Here is a 24464-nt window from a genome sequence, read left to right as displayed (position 1 = left end):
TTTAAACAAATTTAAATCAACTCATTAATCTGATTTCCATTTTTAATGGCTTGATTTAAATTAATCATCAAAATATAAACATTGAATCAATTCAAAAATGAGAAGAGAAGTATTTTGTGTTAAACAAGTTGCTTTTGAAAGTTGGTGTATGAAATAAAGCTGCTCATGATTTTCATGATTGATTCACGTTAACACAACTGGGAATGCCTTTAGTGAATGCAAACAGTTGAGAAAGAAATCAGATGTGCATCATTATATTGGATCCGTGCAGGTCTTAAAGTGACGGCAGCCTAATATTAATGTTAATCAAACATCAAAAGAAAATAGAAAACCATCCACTGCTTGACTGAATAACTTTAATATAAAATGAATTTATAAAACAATAACAATAAGTCCTGTCATATTATTCATTTACTGTTTTAGTTTTCTTGCCACGGTATCGATTCAGTATCGGTGTCGAGGTATTTTAGTCAGGTATTGTATCGTGACAACATTAATATAATACACGTAAACGTTTTCAAAAGTTTTCCTGTGATGAGTAGGCTAATCTATCGAAGCCTTTATATTATCCTCGCAGAGCGTCAGTTATGCTAAATATTATATAATATTAATTTAATACTAATAATTGCCTCGCCTAATAATAATTTAATATATTAACTGGAAATGCCAAATCCTCTTAATATAGCTGATGCCGTTGACGATATCTTTGGTTATTGTCATTACACACTATCTTCATCTATCGTCACAACCTTGTAATTTGTATTCTGTGAACCATTCTACCTGTCCCGCTGCTGTTACCAGATGGGCACACATTATAGATGAAGCTCGTTTGTTCTGACTGATTAAAACTCATGTGCTCCCTGGCACAGGTGCGTTATGGGATTTGGAGTCGGTGTTGTCATATTTGATATTGGCTCATCTCTATCCTCTTGCATTTTCATGCATCTAGAGAATGTGCGTGTCCTTACAGACGAGAGTTCAAGCCGTGTCTTTAGATGTGTGTGTTGAGTTTGTAGGTTTTCGGGTGGATGTAAAAACAGAGATGCTCAGTTTGGATAGTTAGTCCTTAATGAGCAAGCTCTTTTTGGGCACACAAAAAATAATGATCATTATTGGTATATTTTCACATGAACATGCATTACTACTTATCACTATCCACTCTTTTGCTGGCAATGAGAATCCATTTTTTGACTGTGTCAGGTTTCCTTGATTGATTGGACTGTAGTTTCATCTAGCATGTTTTACCCAAAATGGATGCTTAAATGAACAGCTCATTAAAAAAAATACCATTCTGTCATCATTTGCTCACTCTCATGTCGTTCCAAACCTGTATGACTTCCTTGCTTCTGTGGAACTTCACACTTGGCCAGGGATATTATCGTAAGCTAAAACCAAACCATAAAAACATTTTCGTTTTTTGAAACAAAATAAATGTTAACTGAAATTGTGTTAACAAAAAAGAATGTAAACTTATTCAGGGCTCAACGCTAAGGATTTTTTCTACTGTGGTTGAATTTTTTACTTGCCTGCCAAAATGTTCACTGGCCCCAACACACAAAAGTAATAAATAAATTAAATTAAATAAAATAGGCTTAGTTAGGCTATTGTTTTAGTTGTTTTTGATCCATGCGACCTTAATAAATAAGGTGATGACACCAAAAACGAATTCATACATAATTAATATTGTTAAAGACAAGTCCGTATTAAAATAAGAGCAAATTACAAATAGTGTATGTGCAAAAATGGGTTAAAATCACATTACATTCACTTCACGGGCTCCATCTTTCTAGGAGCAAGCTGGCTAAAATGTGTCCAGGGTCTGACGCAAGATGCCCCAAATGTAGTCTGCCCCAGATTAATAACATTCTGGACAGACATTTTCAGAACCTTTTCATTTATATGCAACTAAGGTCTTGATCCCAATCCTCTGACTTCCATCTTTAGGGTAGTGCCAGAAGAAATGCAGCTAACAGCCAATCAGAGAGAGCTCATGGCTTTCTCCACATTATTGGCTAGACGCCTGATTCTTCTCAGTTGGAAAAAGGCAAGAGCATCTTAAATATATTATCCGAAAGTTCTTCTGCAAAGTTTTATGGGGTCTGGCTGCCCTTTTTATCTTATTTTGAATCTACATGGGCCAGTATAGGATAATCATTACTATATATGTATGTGTGTATATATATATATATATATATATATATATATATATATATATATATATATATACTGTATATATATATATATATATATATATATATATATATATATATATATATATATATACTGTATATATATATATATATATATATATATATATATATATATATATATATATATACACACACACACACTGAACAAAATTATAAACGCAACACTTTTGTTTTTGCCCCCATTTTTCATGAGCTGAACTCAAAGATCTAAGACTTTTTCTATGTGCACAAAAGGCCTATTTCTCTCAAATATTGTTCACAAATCTGTCTAAATCTGAGTTAGTGAGCACTTCTCCTTTGCAGAGATAATCCATCCACCTCACAGGTGTGGCATAGCAAGATGCTGATTAGACAGTATGACAATTGCACAGGTGTGCCTTAGGCTGGCCACAATAAAAGGCCACTCTAAAATGTGCATTTTTACTGTATTGTCCAGCGGGATGATATTGTATTGACCCCCCCCCCCCCCCCCCATTCCTCTTCAATGGCTGGATCTTGGCAGGACCGGGAACACGCTGTCGTATACGCCGATCCAGAGCCTCCCAAACATGCTCAATGGGTGACGTGTCCGGAAAGTATGCTGGCCATGCAAGAACTGGGATGTTTTCAGCTTCCAGGAATTGTGTACATATCCTTGCAACATGGGGCCGTGCATTATCATGCTGCAACATGAGGTGATGGACGTGGATGAACGGCACAACAGTGGCCCTCAGGATCTCATCACGGTATCTCTGTGCATTCAAAATGCCATCAATAAAATGCACCTGTGTGCCCATACCATAACCCCACCTCTCCAAAGTGCCAGACGCCATCGAATGTGAGCATTTGCCCACTCAAGTCGGTTACGACGAGGAACTGCAGTCAGGTCGAGACCCCGATGAAGACGACGAGCATGCAGATGAGCTTCCCTGAGACGGTTTCTGACAGTTTGTGCAGAAATTCTTTGGTTATGCAAACCGATTGTTGCAGCAGCTGTCCGGGTGGCTGGTCTCAGACGATCAAAAATGTTGAACAGCAATTGATTATAAGCCATTACTTTTAAGTATACCACTTGAAATTGCATGAAATCATCAAAAATGAACAGTCAAAAGAGAGCTTGCATATCACTTATATAAAGCTTGAAGGATCATAAGTCTGTATTGGCTGCAAAAATCCTGATCGAAGCATCTCTAATATCGTGTTGACAAGTTGACAAAGTATTGATTCTCACACACACAATAGTTGGATGGGAATATATCGCAGTCAGACGGTCTTAGTCACTTATGATTACAGTTTTAGGACTGAGCATCTGTTGTATGAACTAGGCAGGCGGAGGTCAAAGGTCGTGGAGAAATTTGCTTGGTTTTCCCGCCTGACTACGTGAGTCATATTCACTTGCTCTTTTAAGCAAAGAGAGAGAAAGATAAAAAAGTGATGAAAAGAGTAAGACAGGAATTTAGATAAAGCTGTGTCACATGATGCTTTTTCCCCTTTCCTTTCGCCCTTTTCATGTCAACTTAAACTCAAAAGTCACACTTGCACCAATTCAATTTCCTCAGGCACTGGCCACAAACTCCTGTTGAGCCGGAGGATCCGCTGGACGGCCTGGATCTGATGACCGTGTGTGTGTGTGTCTGTGACCCAACGGCTGTGTGATTGTGACCAAGGACGCATATATGGCTGGATTTCTTGTGGCTGGAAAGAGCGCAAGCATATATTTATCTAAAATTATTCTGTATTTTCAGCTTCAGAATCATGAATATGTTTATTCTGGTGTCTCTATTATCCTGTGCTTTGGGTTTCCAGGTCTTCATTAACACCCACAATGTAATACAACATTTCCAGGCAATTATTTATTTCCTCTTGGATTCACACTTACCCGTTTCCTGAATTTTAAAAGCTTCTATGTCGCATTCTTAAAATAATTGGAACAGAAATGCAAAATATGCCAACTTATGTATTATTTATTTCGGCTTCAGATTTTTGTTGTGTATTTGATGCACTTCTTGAACTGTTAAGCTTCAGTGATTCCTGAAAGTGTTTGTTGATTTGATCGGGAACAATCATATTGATACGTGAGAGTTAGAGCTGTGGATTCAGTTCTTTGTAGTTATGGATTATAATACATATTGTATTTTTTTCCTGCACCTGTTATGCTGATATGATAGAATTGTTGGCGTTTCCATGTTTAAAATAGTTAATTGTTTCATTCCAAACAGTTAAATAAGTTTCATGTTTCATACTTCACTCTAGTGTTGATCCCTGTGTGTTGATCCCAAAATTTATAAGGAAAGACCAGTACTTTGTTTAGGCTTGGTTTGTAGGGAATTACAAACCTGCGCACATATATTCAAACGCACATAACTATAGAACCAATTCTTAATGCGCATGTGAACGCCATCAGCGTTTCTCACAGGTTCGCGTTTAAAGTCTGTGTAGAGAGAATGGTGTCGTCTTAGCGGCCCCTAATTTAATAACAAATGATCGTTGCGACGGAAGCAAATCAATCAAAACTAACTTTAGATGGAAAATAACTTTATTAAAGAACCGCTATAAAGCCAAAACAATCTCTGTTACCTTAAATTATACGCTTATCTCTCTAAAGCTGCTTTGAAACAATCTACATTGTTAAAAGCGCTATATAAATGAAGATGACTTGACTTGACTGTGCCATTGAGTGGCAAAACCGTGTACCAATGTTGTATTCTTCATTCATATCATGGCATATCTTTATTTAGAAGATTTCTCATGCGTGCTCAGGATGTCGTAAGCATGCATTTGCTTCCCTCGTTGAAAAATGGCAAGAGTCAGACCCTTCTGGATGAACCATCTGGATGTTTGATATCTCTGAAGACGTTTCTTGTGCTTTCATCCTCCCAGCAAGGTGCATTTGGGGAAAAAAAGTAAAGACTAAGAGAAAGCGACTCCAGAGTAAGGCATCAGTTTTGCAAAGCTAGAATTAAGATTTCTATTAATTATATAATGTGTAGATGAGTGCTGGAGCGGTGTTTCTGGGAAATGACTTCCGCTTGATTGGGAATACCTTCTGTTTGTATCCGCTGCTGGTGTTTGAAAGCTCTGTTGAACTCTACAGTGCGTTATAGCAGATTTCACTGGCCTAAAGGGTAAATTGTACGTCTGTCTGCTCTCAAGACCAAGTAGTTTCCTCAAACGGAGAGTCTTGCTCTGAAGAAGACGGTTTATGCCATCTGTGATGCCTACTGGGAGAGGACGTTCGGTGACACAACCCTCTACGCACACCTTGGCAATATAATCGCCATTCAATCTATAAAACCACATGATTACTTGCTTTTGATACTTTATTTGAACCAAATATTATTGCCTCATTGTTATTATGCTATGTATTTTAAGTAATTTTAAAGGCTATTGTTAGCTTGGGTCTACTTTTATTACCTTAAAAAAATATCCGATGACTCGATTAATCGTCAAAATCACTTTTTGGTATTGAATGTACATGTAGTTGCTACACACGGGAAATGTTGGACACCAAACAGTTGATTGGCCCCATTGACTTCCATAGTATTTTTTGTTTCCATACTATGTTAGTCAACCATTAACTGTTTAGCCCTATTCGGACGGTAATTGTTACTCATGTGGACGTCTGTAATAAATATATTTGTATATAATATATATATATATTTTTAATCCCACGAACCCGCGAACGAGCTTCTGTTCAGTCACATGATTGTCTGCTGCAAATAAAATGTCATATGCTTGGAATAATACGAATAAATTTGTATTTAATTTAATAAATCTAATTTTTAAAAATAGGAACCTAGATACGTGTACGCTTTATTTGAAATGGTTTTCTGTCTCGCATTTTGTCTCAAAAAGATGGAATATGGAAATTAGTGGTTAAGATAATGCAGCCTCTTATTTACATGAGATTGGTTTGTATTTTTAATGTTGTGCATAATACCCTATTTTAAAATTGTATTCCATATATTGCTGCTGCCACAATAACGACCCGTTTCAAATGTTTCCGTTCAAATGTTCAAATGTTTTTTTTCTTGTATATTGTTCTTGTAAATACTTTACAGCATTTCAGTGATAAAAGTGAATGTCTTTAAAATAATTCATGCAAATTACAGTGAAGCGCCACAGTTGTCGTACGGCCGGTGTCGCAGTGAGCAAGGACGATTTAAACAGTGAATTTTGAAGTGATCTCTTCTTGTAAACTCAGATATGTGGATTCGGACGGCAATAAAAACACAGACTAACCCTGTAAATGTTGAAAATACCTCACGACCCCAGGAGAAACAATTAACTGTCCGAATAGGGCTTTTGTGTGTTATGTGATAAAACTAGCAGTGATAAAACTAGGACACTTGTTAAGAGAATTACAGTAATCTGCATGAAGAGTAAAGAGATGCATTCTGAGTTTTCTCTGGGAGTTGGTCAGTGAGTTTTTACATTATAACAAAACATGCTGTTTTTCTTACTTAATGGATTAATGAAATTAAATATGCGAGATGCTAAAAAAACAGTGATACTCAAATATACTTATACAGAATGACAAACAATGACCATGTGGAAAATGCTCATAAAAATGCATTGACTTTAGCCACACTAAATCATGTCTAACGTTCTAAGTGGACCTTATCATATAAAATGATGTATAAATGCATGTATGAAATGACTCTTGTAAGCAACTAGCAGCTTAATACACTGACTGTCAAAAGAGCCAGCGCTTCAACAGTACAAAAGACTCTTTCACAGTCGTTCTGCTGAGCGAGTCGAAGCGTGTCTTTTGACCCTGTGTGCCGATCGTTATGTGACCCTGGACCACAAAACCAGTCATAAGTCGCACGGGTATATTTGTGGCAATAGCCAACAATACATTATATGGGTCAAAATTATCGATTTTTATATTATGCCAAAAATCATTAGGATATTAAGTAAAGATCATGTTCCATGAAGATATTTTATAAATTTCCTACCGTAAATATATATATATATATATATATATATATATATATATATATAAAAAACATTGTGAGTGAATGCAGCACAATCGCGAGCATAAATGCACAAATTTAAAGGTGATTTTCTCAATGTTTAGATTTTTTTGCACCCTCAGATTCCAGATTTTCAAATTTTTCAAATTCGTATCATCATAACATACCATACATCAATGGAAAGCTTATTTATTCAGCTTTTAGATGATATATACATCTCAGTTTAAAAAAAATGTACCCATGTGACTGGTTTTGTGGTCCAGGGTCACATATTACTCCTGTTTTAATGTCTTCACATTGTCTCCCAGTCCGCTATAGAATTGATTTTTAAAGAGCTTCTGCTTGTTTTTAAATGTTTACATGGCCTCGCTTACCTTTCAGACTTGTTGTGTGAATACCATCCATTAAAACTCTTAGGTCTGCCAACCAGAGTTTGTTCACTGTTCAAAAGTCAAAGTTAAAATCTAGGGGTGACTGAGCTGTTTTCATAGCCACACCTAAACTTTGAAACAGTTTACCGATTCATATTAGAACCGCACCAACATTACATATTTTTAAATTAAAATTAAAAACGTATCTCTTCACTGTTGCCTACAACTTGTAGTGTCCCTCGTTGTCTGTTGTTGTTTTGTTTTATTTTTATTCATTGTTTTTTCATTCATTGTTCATTGTACAGCACATTGGTCAGCTGTGGTTGTTTTTAATTGTGCTTTATAGATAAATTGAGATTGATATTGCTTATGTTCGTCCTCAGATCGACTCCAGCGGACTGAAGATCTCACTCGCTCACCATGACCTCCTTCAGCTTTTTATTTGCCCTCCTCTTCATCAGCAGGTAAGAGGATTCTGTCATGGATCAAGCTCATTTAATCGTGTTTGACGTTTCTGAATCAGGCTTATATGTGCTCCTAGAATAGTACATTTCTGAATTAAGGATGCAGTTATTCATCAATTCTTTCAAGGAAAGTTTACCCAAGAAATAAGTCATATATTCACCCACATCTCCTTTTAAGAAAGAAATGCATATTTTGATGAATTGTTAACTCTTCTCAGTAGTTAATGCTAGGGGTGTGACGAGACACTTAGCTCACAAGAACGAGACGAGATTTTTGCACAGTATTTTTAAGAATACCTCAATGGCAAAATTCATGACTGGAAAAATAGTCTTCAGGTGCATTTGGAAATGTTTTAACTAATCATCTTGTAATGAATATAATTTCAGTTCTACTTTCTGAGTATTAATAATATGCATTGAAAGACAACAATATACAAGCACTGTAAAAGGTTTTGCCACAAACTCGACTGACTGGCTTTTCTCATGTATGATTTCACATGAGTCTCTTCAGATGTTACTATACATGAATAATGTATCGATTGATTGTGTATTGTTTGTGATTGTGTAATGTATCGAGCTGCTCGATTATGGCAATAATCATAATCACAATTATTTTGGTCAATATTGATATCACGATTATTTAACACGATTATTGGAGGGGGTGATATGATCTTATTTCATGAAATGAGTAATTTTAATTTCACAATGAGCGATACTTCAGCAAAAAACTAATACTAGGTTAATTAAAAGTCCTCAAAACAGTTACAGAAGACGAGTAAACAGTCAGCAATAAAATCAGAACAAAGAAACTAATTACAAACAAAACCGACAAAAAATACAACAGAACAAAAACACAAATTAAGGTTTTTCAGGAAGATGTACTAACAGTGGTATTCAGATAAGTAATGGCCTACACAGAAATTAAATTAAGTACTCAAATGTAAAATAACACTGCTGTACATTAAATATAGACTAAAAAGTTATTAATTCAAGACCAGTGAGTGATTTTATCTTTGTCTTTTCTTGTTTGATTAGCATTAATGTCATTCATTTTAGCTGCATGGATCCACTATACTGTTACACACGCTGCCAAAACGGCATTTTGTTTCGACATATTTGTGTGTCACCGGAATTTATTTTTGAGTGAAATATATATTCCTTAACCCTCTGGGGTCTGAGCTGTTTTCTGGGCCCTGGAGGTGTTCTGACATGCTCTGACATTTGTGCTTATTTCTGTTACTTGTGACATTTTCATGGCTAAAGTCTGATTACACTGTATTCAGCACAAACTCTGCTACAATAATATATCAGCAGCATGTATGTAAAAGTTTGTAGTTTTGAGATAATGACATTTATGCGTGGTTTGTGAAAATACAAAAAAAAAAAAATTCTCACTGAAATAAGGCCATGAAACCCATACTGATTATTTCTTCACAAGACTTTTGAAAATTGTATCACGTAGCCTAGAATATTTGCTGCAAAACTATGTGAAAATCGCCCTGACTGCTCATTCAGATAAGACAATATATTGATTTAAAATTTGTACGACGTGTTTTGTGGGAGAAAGCTTTATGCGGGAGGTGTGATCACATCATTAATATCTAAGCTTTTCACACCTGAGAAAGACAAAGACCCTCCCCTAACGGCCCTATTAGGAGCTATCAGGCCCTGTCATTCTGAGCAACCTTGCACAAAGAATGAGGAGATTTAAAAAAGAATGGCTTTTTGATTGTTTGGATTTATTTACAACACAACATAATCCAAAGATACGAAACAAATGACAAAAAAACACTTATTGAAAACAATGATCCAAAGACAGAGACCTTTGTGCCATTCTTAAAAACATTATACGTACCTTTCATTTCCAAGGTGTTTGATTTTCACTTTACCATGTTCATGTACAGAGACTCATGTGAATGTTGAAGTCAGCAGGAGTGGCATCTGGGCCCTGAAAAAAAAAAAAAAAAGTGAACATACTGATATCAAGAGAAAGGCCTGCACGATTTTGGGAATAAATTTTAGATTTTTCTGGTTAAAATTGCTTTTTAAAATTCACAGAATACACACACACACACACACACACACACACACACACACACACACACACACACACACACACACACACACACACACACACACACACAAATTTTTCCAACAATATATAATATAATGAACACCAGGTTTGTTGTGCCTTGTAGGCATAGGCTATGCGCAGTGCTGCATAAAATAATAATAACAATAACATATAGCAGCCTATAAATCTTTCAAAAGATTTCAGTAACAACTAAGCTAGAGAAAAATATATTGATTATGTTACTTCAAATGTTTCCATTCGTTATGATGATATGAAATGAGATAATAGTAAAAACATGAAGCCGTTTGGTGCGTTTTGCTTTTCAAACGCGATCGCGCTCAAATATAAAACATTATGGTAACCATATACATATCTACGTTTGAGCAGACATCCACAAACACAGTAACAGTAAACACGGGTCTAAATATTATAATATTCACCATATATCTAGCAACAGTTCAACTGCAATGTGAAATTTATGCAACAATAACAAACTAATATGTAAGAATTTCTTACCTTACATCTTTCTTGTCTTCAAATCGCGTTCTTCTTCTTCTGAGGTAAATCCAATGTAAGCTCACGGCGCATCTTTCAAACTCTACGAAAAGCAGAGACTTGTGAACTTTTTTCGTGCTTTGTTTTTGAGGTAATGAGCGCGTTCGCGTTCCATGTGGAGATTTGCATGTGAATCTCTTTTGTGCGCGTGGGCGTGGTCGAATTAAAAATAATGAGCAAGCGTTTGAGATACTGGACATCTTGTTGGTTTGATACAAATTACTTAAACAGAGAATATTTGTTTTCAGTTTGAATCCGATCATTTAAAAGTACACACTTTAATGTTTATAAAGGTATATGGCTCATAAATGTGTGACAAGTATTCTCTGAGTCTGGAAATCAAAAATAAGAAGGATGAAGGATGTTTGAATATTAGGTTTAAATACCAATAAACTGTATAATGCAATATAGTGTGGATTTCTTCCAGGAAAGATGGAAACAAAGGTTTATAATCTATTCCAGATGGATGTTGGTGTCAGTGAACTTTGTAAATGTGTAGCGACTAGCAAATCACAGGCTGGGACACGCAGCGGGAATAATGGGATTCTGGATTCTGGAGCTTTTTCACAGTCTGATGCTCGGAAAACTGCCTGACAGAGACTGTGATGAACATATACCCACGCAAACAGACACACATGTGCCGAGGGTCGAGGAACGTCTCTAGGCTTGATACAGTAACCGTGAGATTTATATATGCTGACACTCACCTAGTTCCCGCAGCGCTTTGAATCAAGCACTTTCATGCCTCGTGTCCCGGCGCTCCAGACTCCCGCAGTTCCTCTGATTATCATCAATAATGGAGACGAGTGAGCGGAGGCACATGTGGCGGCCGTGCAGATTCTCCTGCACATGAACACTAGGGCTGGGAATCTCCAGGCGTCTCGCGGTTTAGAGGCTGCGATGCTAAAACAATTATCAATGCGTCTTTTTTTTTGTGTGACTACTTGGTACTTTTAAAGCAAAGTATTTATAATGACCCATTAAGAATTTACTTCCAATACTTCCTATATTCATTTTATGAATAAAACAAATGGAAGTGATTTGGCAAGTCAACTGTAAGGTTACGTTTGCCAGCATATGTCCCAACATTGCAAAGAACCAACAGGAAAATAAATGTGTGCCTGTACTAGCAAACTTGCAGTCAATGAAAACAAACTACATCTCTAACATAAAATAATAGACTTCTAACCAACATCCTCCTGTTATGTGCAATATAATCCTTCAGACAAAAAAAAAACAAAAAAACATTTTGCTGTTTATTAGCTTTCGTTGAAAAATATAGAATGATGTACCAGCAGCTGTATATAATTATACTATAATAGCTCTATACCAGCATATTCTGAATAATTAGTAACGTACAAAGCCGCTGTTATACACAACTAAATAATAAAGAGTTATGACTTGAAATTGTTGCTGTATACCGCAATCAAAAACAGCTTATACAAAAGAAGTAAATGATCATCTGCAGAGCACAGTCAAAATGTGACTGATACACACTGACTGTGGAGGACAGTACAGTAAACCTACGCATAACGCACGTATAACAGATTGGTTTACAGCATATTAGGTGCGTTTACATTCCAGATTTGCGCAAAACTTATGCAATTTTTATTTTTTTTCTAAATGTCGACAAAAAACTATTACGAAATGATGGTGTTTCCATTAACTGATGTTTTGCGACTAAAACTCGCGATAAGTAAAGTCATTCCAAAAATCATGGCAATGGACGTTGGTAGGTTTAGGTACTATATCCCAGCCACTGCACTAGCCATTATCATTAATCGAAGGAGACGTGTGTGTGTTTTCCAAGCATTAATGGTAAGGAACAACCCAGTGGGGATTTCTTTAAGACTGCAAGGGAAGCTCGGCTTCCCCTATAATGTCAAAAAATGTAATGGTCAAATATGTACTATTGTGTTAACATTTTATTGACTAAAAATGCGTTAGAAAACGTTCATCTCAAAGACGAGTTCGTTCAGAATCAGCTCTACATACAGCAGGTCGGTTGACTCGATTTCCTTCTCATACTTTCCCGTAGCATCACAGACAGTGCATTTCCCTGTTGAAGCCCAGCGTCCATTGACTTCAATGGGGCTGCTCTGAACCGTTTTTTCAGCGCTTCGAAACTAGACGGTCATTGGATAAATGCTGCGATTATGTCCCGCCCACGGACGCTCAGCGTCTCTGGGGGTGAATGAGGAGTGGGCTGGCCCGGACTCCGGGCTTCCGCGTGATGTTTGGAGGGGCTGCATCTCCTTTTGATTGACAGCGATTTCATACAATAAAAAGTCGCTGCCGCTGAAGCTGTTGGAGCTCAGTCCCATCGCGGATTTTTCAAGTGATAGTCAAAAGATAAACTGCTGCTACCTCTTTCTTGGTATTTGCTTGTCGAAATTGCTAGCCATTTTTCATAATACATTTCACACAATTATACATTTATACCTTTATTATATTATTACTTATCCTATTATATTTTTTATAATATTATTAGTAATAATTAAAACAATAATTATTAAAATAATTAAAAATAGCCTATATATTATTAGTAGTAGTATTATTATACTTTATTATATTATTATTTATACCTTTATTATATTATTACATTTATACAATTATACCTAACTCTGCTGGCCATCGAGAGGACACTGGTCAAGTCACTGGAAAAGACGCCTAGTTGGAACGATATAGGGTCACAGAGCATTTTCTTGAAAAGGAACGTTGGGCAGAATTTACGTATAAATAAATGGACAATTTTTATGATGTAGGCCGAAAATGAGCTTCCCCTCTTTGAAAGACCAGCAGCCGCCACTGGAACAACCCTTATTATACTTGTGAGCGGCTCATATGAGGTGTTTCTGGGTGTTTCTCCTTCATTTCTGCTTCCAGGTCTTGATTATGGCATTTATTTGAGGTTTAGAATCCACTATTCCTGTAATTCTTTTGTCTTTTATGAATTTAATAAAGAACTCTGTCTCGTATTCTGTCCAAACACACCACGTCATCTACGTCAGGTGACCTGTAAATTCGCAAAAACTGTTACCATTGCAGTTTTGCGAAATATTTCTTTTTTGAATTGCCTGAAAACCCCCCTCATGCGAGCGTAAAAACTTTTTTGCAATAAATGGGAGGTTTTGCGAAATTGACGTGTTTCCATTGGCCGTATTTTCAATTCACAATTTTAATTTGCACAATTTGAAGGGTAATGGAAACGCAGCTATTGATGTGAAAACGTCTCAGGTTACGACTGTAACCTATGTTCCCTGAGAACAGGGAACGAGACACTACGTCAGAATGACGCTATGGGGAACGCCTCAGGCGTGACAGGTGTCTGAAATAAATATCAACTCACGTCAATTATGTTGACCGGCGACAGCCCGTGAATCATCAGCTTGATTGATTAACGCGCAACCTGGATGTATAAAGGGAAGCCTTGCATACATGACAACATCCTATCGTCTGAAGGGACTGTTGCAGGCAGGCCCCGAGGCATGGCAGGAAGACGTAGTGTCTCGTTCCCTGTTCTCAGGGAACATAGGTTACAGTCGTAACCTGAGACGTTCCCTTTCGAAAGGGAACTCTACACTACGTCAGAATGACGCTATGGGGAACGATATACCAACGCCACCATGCTGAGGGGAGTGCATGCCCAAAGGCAGTGACAACTGTCCGAACCAGTAATTCAGAAAACACTGGAACCACTCACCCTTAGGTCACATCGGGCTGTCAGTGACAGCACTCCCTACCGGTCATCACCCAAGCTAATGAACCAAGAAACCGCCAGAACATAGTTAATGGGGGGTATATCTGGGCCAGCTCAAAGGCTTAGGACCACAGCTTCCAAAAGAAGGGGTCCCTTCTAGGGAGTGTGGCTAGGGGGCCCAAGGGACTCCCAGCCAGTCACTATTCAGGGGAGCGTGCCACCTGAAATACCACCAGGCAGGCCTGACCTGGTGTCACTACATAAGACACTAGAGTCTGGCCACTTCCTGTCTGTCTGAAGACAGAGCCTCTGGACACTTGCCTAAAGAAGGCATCCAACCCGAGGGACTGCAAAACAGGCAGTGAACCACTCAGCCCGGATCTCAGAGACGGGACATCCTGGAGAGTATGACTCAGCATAGTGCTTTACAACCCTTGCCAGCGAGGGGAGTCTCTCTACTCGATCCATGGATCTACCCAGTGTTTGTGTTTCAAAACACTGAGGAGGCCTGTGAGGGCCTAAAGGGAGCTACCTCCAGGAAGGCCTGGTAGGACCTCTAACCTGGCGACCACAACATGGGGGAGCTTGTATTCAACCACAATATGTGGGAGCTTACCTTCAGGAAGGCCGGTGAGGCCTCTGACCTGGCAACCACAACATGTGGGAGCTCATATCAGGAAGGCCGGTGAGGCCTCTAACCTGGTGACCACAGCATGTGGGAGCTCCTATCAGGAAGGCCGGTGAGGCCTCTAACCTGGCGACCACATCATGTGGGAGCTCATATCAGGAAGGCCGGTGAGGCCTCTAACCTGGCGACCACAGGATGTGGGAGCTCACTTTCAGAAAGGGAAAAAGCGTACAGCGCACAACCCTTACCATAAAAAATGGAAATAGAAAGTACATGAAAGAAAGTGCATGTACTTAGCCATTCTGAAACCAAGAAGGCCTGATGAGGCCTCTAACCTGGCGACCACAGCATGTGGGAGCTCATACTCGGGAAGGCCGGTGAGGCCTGTAACACGGTGACCACAGTGTGTGGGAGCTCATCAGAATGTGGAAGTTAGCTCGAGAAAAACATCTGTCGTAATAAAGTGACGACAGGAAGTAAGACCAGGGTCTGAGCCACATAGGAAGGGACAGAAGCGATACGCACATGACCCTTACCATAGAAAATGGATTTAGAAAATACACAAGACATAAGTCGTGTGACTTACCATAAGCATGGTTTAAAAAAGGTACGGAACGTATGTACCAAAAAGGAATGAAGTAAAGGTTTGCTCGTACTTCATCACACAGTATGTGTGAGCCCACATTCGGGAAGGCCGGATGAGGCCTGTAACCTGACATGTAAAAGCTCAAACCCAGGAAGGCCTGGTGAGGCCTGTAACCAGGGAACCACCGTACGTGGGAACCTATAATCAGGAAAGCCAGAAGAAGCCTGCAACCTGATAGACACAATACGTGGGAGTTCTCATTCAGTAAGGCCTGGTGAGGCCTGCCACCTGACATGAAAGAACTCATAACCAGGAAGGCCGCAGAGGCCTAAAGCCTGGTGACCACTAATTGTGGAAGGTTAAAACTCAGGAAGGCCGGTGAGGCCTGTGACCTAACGACCACCGCACGTGGGAGCTCAAATTCAAGAAGGCCTGGTGAGGCCTATAACTTGATAATCACAGTAAGTGGAAGCTCACAGCATGTAGGAGCTCACATTCAGGAAGGCCGGCGAGGCCTGTAACCGGACATGTGAAGGCTCCTAACCAAGAAGGCCTGGTGAGGCCTATAACCTGGCGACTACAGTATGTGGGAGCTCATAAACAACCACAGTATGTGGGAGCTCATACTCAGGAAGGCCTGGTGAGGCCTCTGACCTGATAACCACAGAATGTGGGAGCTCATAACCAGGAAGGCCAGATGAGGCCTGTAACCTGATGACCACAGTATGTAGGAGCTCACATTCAGGAAGGCCGGTGAGGCCTGTAACCTGACATGTGGAGGCTCGTAACCAGGAAGGCCTGGTGAGGCCTATAACCTGGCAACTACAGTATGTGGGAGCTCATATTCAACCACAGTATGTGGGAGCTCATACTCAGGAAGGCCTAGTGAGGCCTGTGACCTGACAACCACAGCATGTGGGAGCTCATATTCAACCAAAATATGTGGAAGCTCTCATTCAGGAAGGCCTGGTGAGGCCTCTGACCTGATAACCATAGAATGTGGAGGCTCATATTCAAGAAGGCCTGGTGAGGCCTAAAACTTGATAACCACAGAATGTGGGAGCTCATATTCAACCACAGTATGTGAGAGCTATACTCAGGAAGGCCTAGTGAGGCCTATGACCTGATAACCACAGTATGTGGGAGCTCATATTCAAGAAGGCCTGGTGAGGCCTATAACTTGATACCCACAGTAAGTGGGAGCTCATATTCAACCAAAATATGTGGAAGCTCTCATTCAGGAAGGCCTGGTGAGGCCTCTGACCTGATAACCACAGAATGTGGGGGCTCATATTCAAGAAGGCCTGGTGAGGCCTAAAACTTGATAACCACAGAATGTGGGAGCTCATATTCAACCACAGTATGTGAGAGCTATACTCAGGAAGGCCTAGTGAGGCCTATGACCTGATAACCACAGTATGTGGGAGCTCATATTCAAGAAGGCCTGGTGAGGCCTAAAACTTGATAACCACAGAATGTGGGAGCTCATATTCAACCACAGTATGTGGGAGCTCATAATCAAGAAGGCCTGGTAAGGCCTATAACTTGATAACCACAGTAAGTGGAAGCTCACAGTATGTAGGAGCTCACATTCAGGAAGGCCGGAGAGGCCCGAAACCTGACATGTGAAAACTCCTAACCAAGAAGGCCTGGTGAGGCCTATAACCTGGCGACTACAGTATGTGGGAGCTCATGTACAACCACAGTATGAGGGAGCTCACATTCAGGAAGGCCGGCGAGGCCCGAAACCTGACATGTGAAAACTCCTAACCAAGAAGGCCTGGTGAGGCCTATAACCTGGCGACTACAGTATGTGGGAGCTCATAACCAGGAAGGCCGGATGAGGCCTGTAACCTGATGACCACAGTATGTGGGAGCTCACATTCAGGAAGGCTGGGTGAGGCCTGCAACCTGACATGTAGAAGCCCATCACCAGGAAGGCCGGTGAGGCCTGTAACCTGGCGCCACAGTATGTGGGAGCTCATAACCAGGAAGGCCTGGCGAGGCCTGTAACGTGGCGACCACCGTGTATGGGAGCTCATATTCAGGAAGGCCTTGTAAGGCCTGTAACCTGATATCCCAGTATGTGGGAGCTCATAACCAGGAAGGCCTGATGAGCCCTGTAACCTGATTACCACAGTATGTGGGAGCTCACATTCAGGAAGGCCGGATGAGGCCTGTAACCTGGCGACCACAGTATGTGGGAGCTCATAACCAGGAAGGCCTGATGAGCCCTGTAACCTGATTACCACAGTATGTGGGAGCTCACATTCAGGAAGGCCGGTGAGGCCTGTAACCTGACATGTGGAAGCTCATAACCAGGAAGGCCTGGTGAGGCCTATAACCTGGCAACTACAGTATGTGGGAGCTCATATTCAGGAAGGCCTGGTGAGGCCTCTGACCTGATAACCACAGTATGTGGGAGCTCATATTCAACCACAGTATGTGGGAGCTCATACTCAGGAAGGCCTGGTGAGGCCTATGACCTGATAACCACAGTATGTGGGAGCTCATATTCAAGAAGGCTTGGTGAAGCCTATAACTTGATAACCACAGAATGTGGGAGCTCATATCACAGTATGTGGGAGCTCATATTCAAGAAGGCCTGGTGAGGCCTATAACTTGATAACCACAGAATGTGGGAGCTCATATTCAACCACAGTATGTGGGAGCTCATTTTCAGGAAGGCCTAGTGAGGCCTATGACCTGATAACCACATTATATGGGAGCTATATTCAAGAAGGCCTGGTGAGGCCTATAACTTGATAACCACAGAATGTGGGAGCTCATATTCAACCACAGTATGTGGGAGCTCATTTTCAGGAAGGCCTAGTGAGGCCTATGACCTGATAACCACATTATATGGGAGCTATATTCAAGAAGGCCTGGAGCGGCCTATAACTTGATAACCACAGTATGTGGGAGCTCATATTCAGGAAGGCCTAGTGAGGCCTATGACCTGATAACCATAATATGTGGGAGCTCATTTAACCATAGTATGTGGAAGCTCATATTCAGGAAGGCCTAGTGAGGCCTATAACCTGATAACCACATTACTCCTTGACAGTCAATTCCTGGGAGCTCACCTCAGGGAGGCCCAAGCACTGTCCGGTTGCAAAATGGGGACTGTCTGGTCAAGGAGGCCTGTTAAGACCTACTACCTGACCATCGAAAAAATCTTTAGATTTACTCCCATAACATTTTGCCCCAGACTCTAAAACAGGAGATGTGGTCTGAAAAGAAACAGAAATATGTTAATTTCACATTTTACAAAAAGACCAGAATTACACCTGCTCTTTTTGTTCACTGCTCATTTTTCAATTAAAATGCAGCCAAAAACACTGGATAACGCGATCTGGATGATAGGCTGAATTACTAAATATCTAACTTCTTAAAAGTCAGATAATATTCCATCATTTTAATTCATAGAATTAAATGCAGCCATACTCACCAGACAATACTGTTTTAACATTTATACGTTCTCGTAATCTACACACTGCCTCGGCAAGCGCGAGAAAAGAGCCGTTAAAAAATATTTGGCTTTCATCCCTCGAGAAGAAAGTCAACAGGTGCGAGGTTGAAACATCCGACAGCGCACGGATTTTTTCTTTCTCACGCGCGCCGAGATATTTCTTAATGAACACTGCCAGCACCCTTAGGAACTGGCTGTGAACGCCTCGTACCCAAACAGTATTGTTTCACAGATCGCACGCACCACAGCTCAGATGCTGAACCCTCCTCCCTCGAGAAAAGGATCCGCGAAAGCGGAGCATTTTTAAATAAAAAACGCTCACAGTTTGCACAAGAGGCTCTCTCGAGAGCCTCCCGCGCGCTTCAGCGATATTCTCAATACAGACAAACAGTCCCTGAAGACGAAAAGATGTTGTCATGTATGCAAGGCTTCCCTTTATACATCCAGGTTGCGCGTTAATCAATCAAGCTGATGATTCACGGGCTGTCGCCGGTCAACATAATTGACGTGAGTTGATATTTATTTCAGACACCTGTCACGCCTGAGGCGTTCCCCATAGCGTCATTCTGACGTAGTGTAGAGTTCCCTTTCGAAAGGGAACTAAACAATACAAAAAGCAGCGCTCATACAAAAAATATGAAACAGGTGACATTTAGATTATGCCAATTTTCCATACGTTAGCTTTTAACGAAGAGGGTGCCGTTCGAATTTCACAAACGTGAACTTTGTAAATATAAAAAAGAATGGCACTTCCGTGCTTCAGAGTTCCTTCTTTTGCGTTCCCTCAATATAACGATAATAAAGATTTTTTTTATTTATTTTTTATTTTTTATTTTTTTTTGACATTTGTGAATCGACTCATCGCGATGAATATAAGAATAAATTCCCCCCCCACCCCTAATGAACACACACATGGATCAGTGTTTGTGAGATGTTAATTCAGTAAATTATATAGGCTACGTTTCCTCTAAAGCATTGTAAATCTAAGCAGATTATAGATTGTTTCTATGATCTGATTATGCTTGTGATTAGGAATGCACCAAAATGAAAATATCACCACATAACCTACTTGATAACTAATTTAGCTCTAGTTCAGCTCAGTCTCTCAATCATATCCACGAATGAGATCTTAAAGGATAATGTGATTGTTTTTGTGTCTGGAAGAGATGAATGACCTAAATGGAGATTAGATGAAAATCTGGGATTGCACATTTGTCAGATTATGTTATTGTTTTAAGCATCGGGACCTTTTTGACTCTTTGAGCTGAAACTTCTCATTGTCTCTCATATTCTTTGTCATGGCAGCTTAATTTCAGGGAATTAGATTAATTGAAATACCAAAAAATAGAACAAAATAATGTTGGAGACTTAAGTGGGATTTAATATTGTTCTAACGTCATCCAGTGGTTTGTAATTCAGTGGGATATGCTCAGAAACCAGAGAAACATGTTTCGGTGTTTGTACTCCCAACTGACTTCCTGTAGAGTTTACAACATTAGTTCATTTAGTAGTTCGTTCGTTCGTTTCTTCGTTCGTTCATTCGTTCGTTCTTTCAGATTGAATCGGAATCTAATTGAATCACAAGCTTGTGAATTGTGAAATTTGTGTCACTATTATTTATGTTATATTATTAGTTTATAATTAGTTGTGTACGCATATATGTGTTGTTTTGGAGGCTGTCCTTAAGCATCATGCCTGTGCCTTATTTTATGTCTCTCACTCACTCTTCTGGCGCAGAATGATGTTTTTTCTCCCTTTTCATCTCCCACTTTCCATTTGCTGGGAAAGAACAAAGCAGGAGAAGATCCAAGAGTGAAAGCAGTAACAGAGCCACACAGATTGGCCATCGCGTCTTGTTTAAAACACCCAGACAGGAACACGCCAAACATGAGACCTGTGTAAAATATGACACAGAGCAACATTTTATATCACCGACATATATATTATGTAACCAATGGTGTTGGATTGCAGTGGGAGGCTTACCACGGTATGTGTTTATATTCTGAACAAGGGACGATACCAGTGTAAAATTTGTATTTTGAGTAAAACATATCAATATTAAAAACTTACTTTCATTCATAATCGGTGAATGGATTACACAACATACACTACTGTTCACAGGTTTTGGCTCTGTACGATTTTTTAAATTATTTTAGTCTTCTATTCACCAAGGATGCAATTATTTGAAAGTAAAAACTGTAAAAATTGTGGAATATTATTCCAATGTAAATCATCTGTTATCTAATTTATTCCTGTGATCAAAGCTGAATGTTCATCATTACTCCAGTCTTCAGTGTCACATGATCCTTCAGAAATCACTCTAATATGATGATCTGATGATCAAGAAACATTTATGATTATTATCAGTGTTGAAAACAGGGCTTTAGATTTCTGTGGAAACTGATTCACTGTATTTTTTCAGGATTATTTGATAAATAGAAAAAGTATATATTTGAAATTAAATCTTTTGTATCATTATAAATGTCTTTACTGTCACTTTTGATCAATTAAATGCATCCTTGATGACTAAAAAATATACATTTCTTTAAAAAGACCCACAGTTTACGCAGCACACTGATCCTACAAGCTGTCGGCATCACTGTCCTCCACTGTCGTCTTTTCTCTCGAACATGGTAGATGATGATGATGATGAGGATGTTTACTTTATTAACATTAATGAACAGCAGGAATATTAGGCTGCTGTCACTTTAAGACTGACTTCACGGACCGAATATACTGACACACATCCAGTTTCTTTCTCAACTGTTCACTAATGACAGAACCGAGAGAATACAAGACGGGTATTTTGACATCATTTTGTGTGCATGTGTCCCTACAAGCGCAAATAAAAGAGAAAGAGGAATCAATTAGGTGTTCGAGCACTGTCTGAAACGCCTCTCTCTCTCTCTCTCTCTCTCTCTCTAATTTTATCATAATTAGATAATAATTTTAATCATTTAATCCGCAAATCACATGCCTAATCCGTATGGATCAACTGTGATCCGTTGCACCCCTAATAATTAATGAACACACTTATCATCATGATTGCTATCTTACCTGAGACAAAGAAAAGTCTTACTCCAGTTAATAAACGTGTCCCTGTCCCCAAAAATGTTGGTACTCAAAAGCGCCGCCCTCCATGTTTTCTGCTGCACATCGTTTATATGTAAAACGCACGTACACCAGTAACACAAACCTCTGATGATGTACGACAGACATCTCAAGTGTGTAAAATATTAACATCGTGAAATACACAACACAGAGTTATTAATGAAGCTGCATTTAGACCATAATCAGAATTGTTTGGTTGAGTTTTGGTAAAAAAGGCACAGTTTAATCTTATTGCACATTATTCAGTTTCAAGTATTATTATTTTTAAGGATTTCTGTTTTTATTTCCCCTTTTTTTAATATATATAAATCACTTTTAAAGTTTGAATTCAAACCTCCTTGAGTTATTGTATAAGCTATTGCTCATTGAAAATGATCCCAAAGCGCCCAATCAGCCGCATTACTAGATTAGTCTGAATATTACCAATATTGTTGGCTTTGCGACAAATTGCTTTTTTTAAAGTTTATACAAATCAGTGTGAAATGAAATGTATGGCATGGGGAAAAGTCTTCTCTGCTGTTCAGTTTGCTTTGATCCAGAATTTCGCTTGCTAACTGCAGACAGACGCTTAATTCTGTGTCTTCAGTCGGCCGATTTTTGTCATGCATTATCGTTTGGCACAGTGATATCATGTACTGTACATTGTCTTGCTACTCGTTGAATGAAACGAATAGTGACGGTCACGAGTGAGTTTGCCCGCTGGCCGGGAATGAGCTTGACAGATCCTGCGAGGGGTTTCAGAGAAGCTCCGGAAAAGATAAGGTGGATTAATATGAAGTGAAATCTTAAAAGCTTCTTGTGTGTGGCGTAACGCACAAAGACAGAAACATACACGCGTTCACATGCTAGCATACGCATGTGAGAATGACTCAATTCACTGGAGGCCACAGGACAGATAAAGTCTGATATATATATATTAAAGTATACAAATGCAGTTTGGGTTGATAGCCTTCTTGAGGGAATATAACAAATAAAATGACCACATACTGAGTTGACCAATTAATAGGAGGATTAAAGGGATTAAAAATGATGTTCTTCCTCAGTGTTTCTGTCTTGGTTTCCAGCACAAATATCTAAACATTCTTAAATCAAGATACATTTCCTGGAGAAGAAGCAAAATGACTGAAGATATTAAGAGTTTATGCTTAAAAATTCAGAAAAATGTACTTAATTCAAAGGGGGAAAAAAATACAATATTTTATATTTTGTCAGATATTTTGTCTTGTTTTTTTAAAGTATGAACTCACTTAATTTTTAGTTATTTTTCTCTCAGAAAATAAGACTTAATACTCGTTTTGCTTCTCCAGTGAATGTATCTTGATTTAAGAATGTGAACCAATCAAAGAGCGTCATTTTCAAAATGACATTTTCCACACTTTCAACTTTCCAACAAGTATTACACCAACAACCATCAGCAACAAAGTAACATCTACATCACAGAAAAAACAATTGAGAACACATCGACACCAAAGCAACACGATAAATATTGAACAACATTCTGTACACAAAATCTTCATTTTATTTAGTAAATAAACTATAAAAAATTCTAAATACCTCATTTTTTTCTTATGTAATCAATATTACCACCTATTGCATTTGGTTTTATCTGTTCAATGCCCTAAAAGAAAAAGAAAAAACATGAAAAAATTTGCATTTTGTGGTTAAATTATTTAGGATTCAAACACTGATGCAAGACATTTAATTTATTAAACTTCTATGCTCTTTTATCTGCTCGTTTCTCAACCATAACTTTATTGCATGGACATTGAATTCTATAAATCACATTTTAAAACTATTTTTTTTTGTAAATTGACAAGTAATGCAATTGCCACATTTATAATTTCCCAAAGGAATTTAGTTTTTTATTTTATTTTTTATTTTAAGAGATGAGCTTTTACAGCTCTATTTTTAATAAGTCTTAAATCAACCTGAAGATTTTTTATTTCTAAAAGAGGAGTTCAAGTAAGAATCAGACATATTAAAGTGTGGATAAACAGACACATTAAAGCGAAACTCGTATCTCTTTCTGAGATTATACTTGATGATTTATTGTTTTCAGTGTCGTCTGCTTAGAGGGTTTCATGATGCAATGGGTTTCATCACATTTTGACCTGGAAAACCTCTATATTCTTATATTAAGCTCTTCAGAAAAGCATCCCTGTTATGTGAACATTTTATAAAGGGAGTGTAAGTCGTTTGCTCATGTAGAAGTCACTGTTAAAATAAAAGGATGTCGTGGAGGGTTTTAGTGCACTGTTATGCAATTTCTAAGGTGTGCTAGGGCGTTGCTAGGGCGTTGCTAGGGTGCAGGACGAACTTCATACAGAAGTTTGAA

The 24464-nt window shown here is 38.9% G+C and overlaps 1 protein-coding gene across 1 annotated transcript in view; it reads left to right on the top strand.

Annotated features, from left to right (window-relative positions):
* Window positions 1-24464, top strand: part of LOC308682316 (gamma-aminobutyric acid receptor subunit pi) — a gene marked incomplete at its 3' end in the record, with an annotated part of 55666 nt that overhangs the window by 6631 nt on the left and 24571 nt on the right. Inside the window, exon 2 of the mRNA XM_081351977.1 lies at window positions 7923-8003. Coding sequence (XP_081208103.1) covers window positions 7960-8003 — 44 coding nt within the window. The 5' untranslated portion in view covers window positions 7923-7959. The remainder of the gene's footprint in view (window positions 1-7922; window positions 8004-24464) is intronic.

The sequence above is a fragment of the Scardinius erythrophthalmus genome (assembly GCF_964197995.2).
Source record: "Scardinius erythrophthalmus genome assembly, chromosome: 21".
In the NCBI taxonomy this organism is placed as follows: Eukaryota; Metazoa; Chordata; class Actinopteri; order Cypriniformes; family Leuciscidae; genus Scardinius; species Scardinius erythrophthalmus.
The sequence above is the reverse complement of the archived record's forward strand: the minus strand, read 5'-3'. Positions and strand labels throughout refer to the sequence as shown.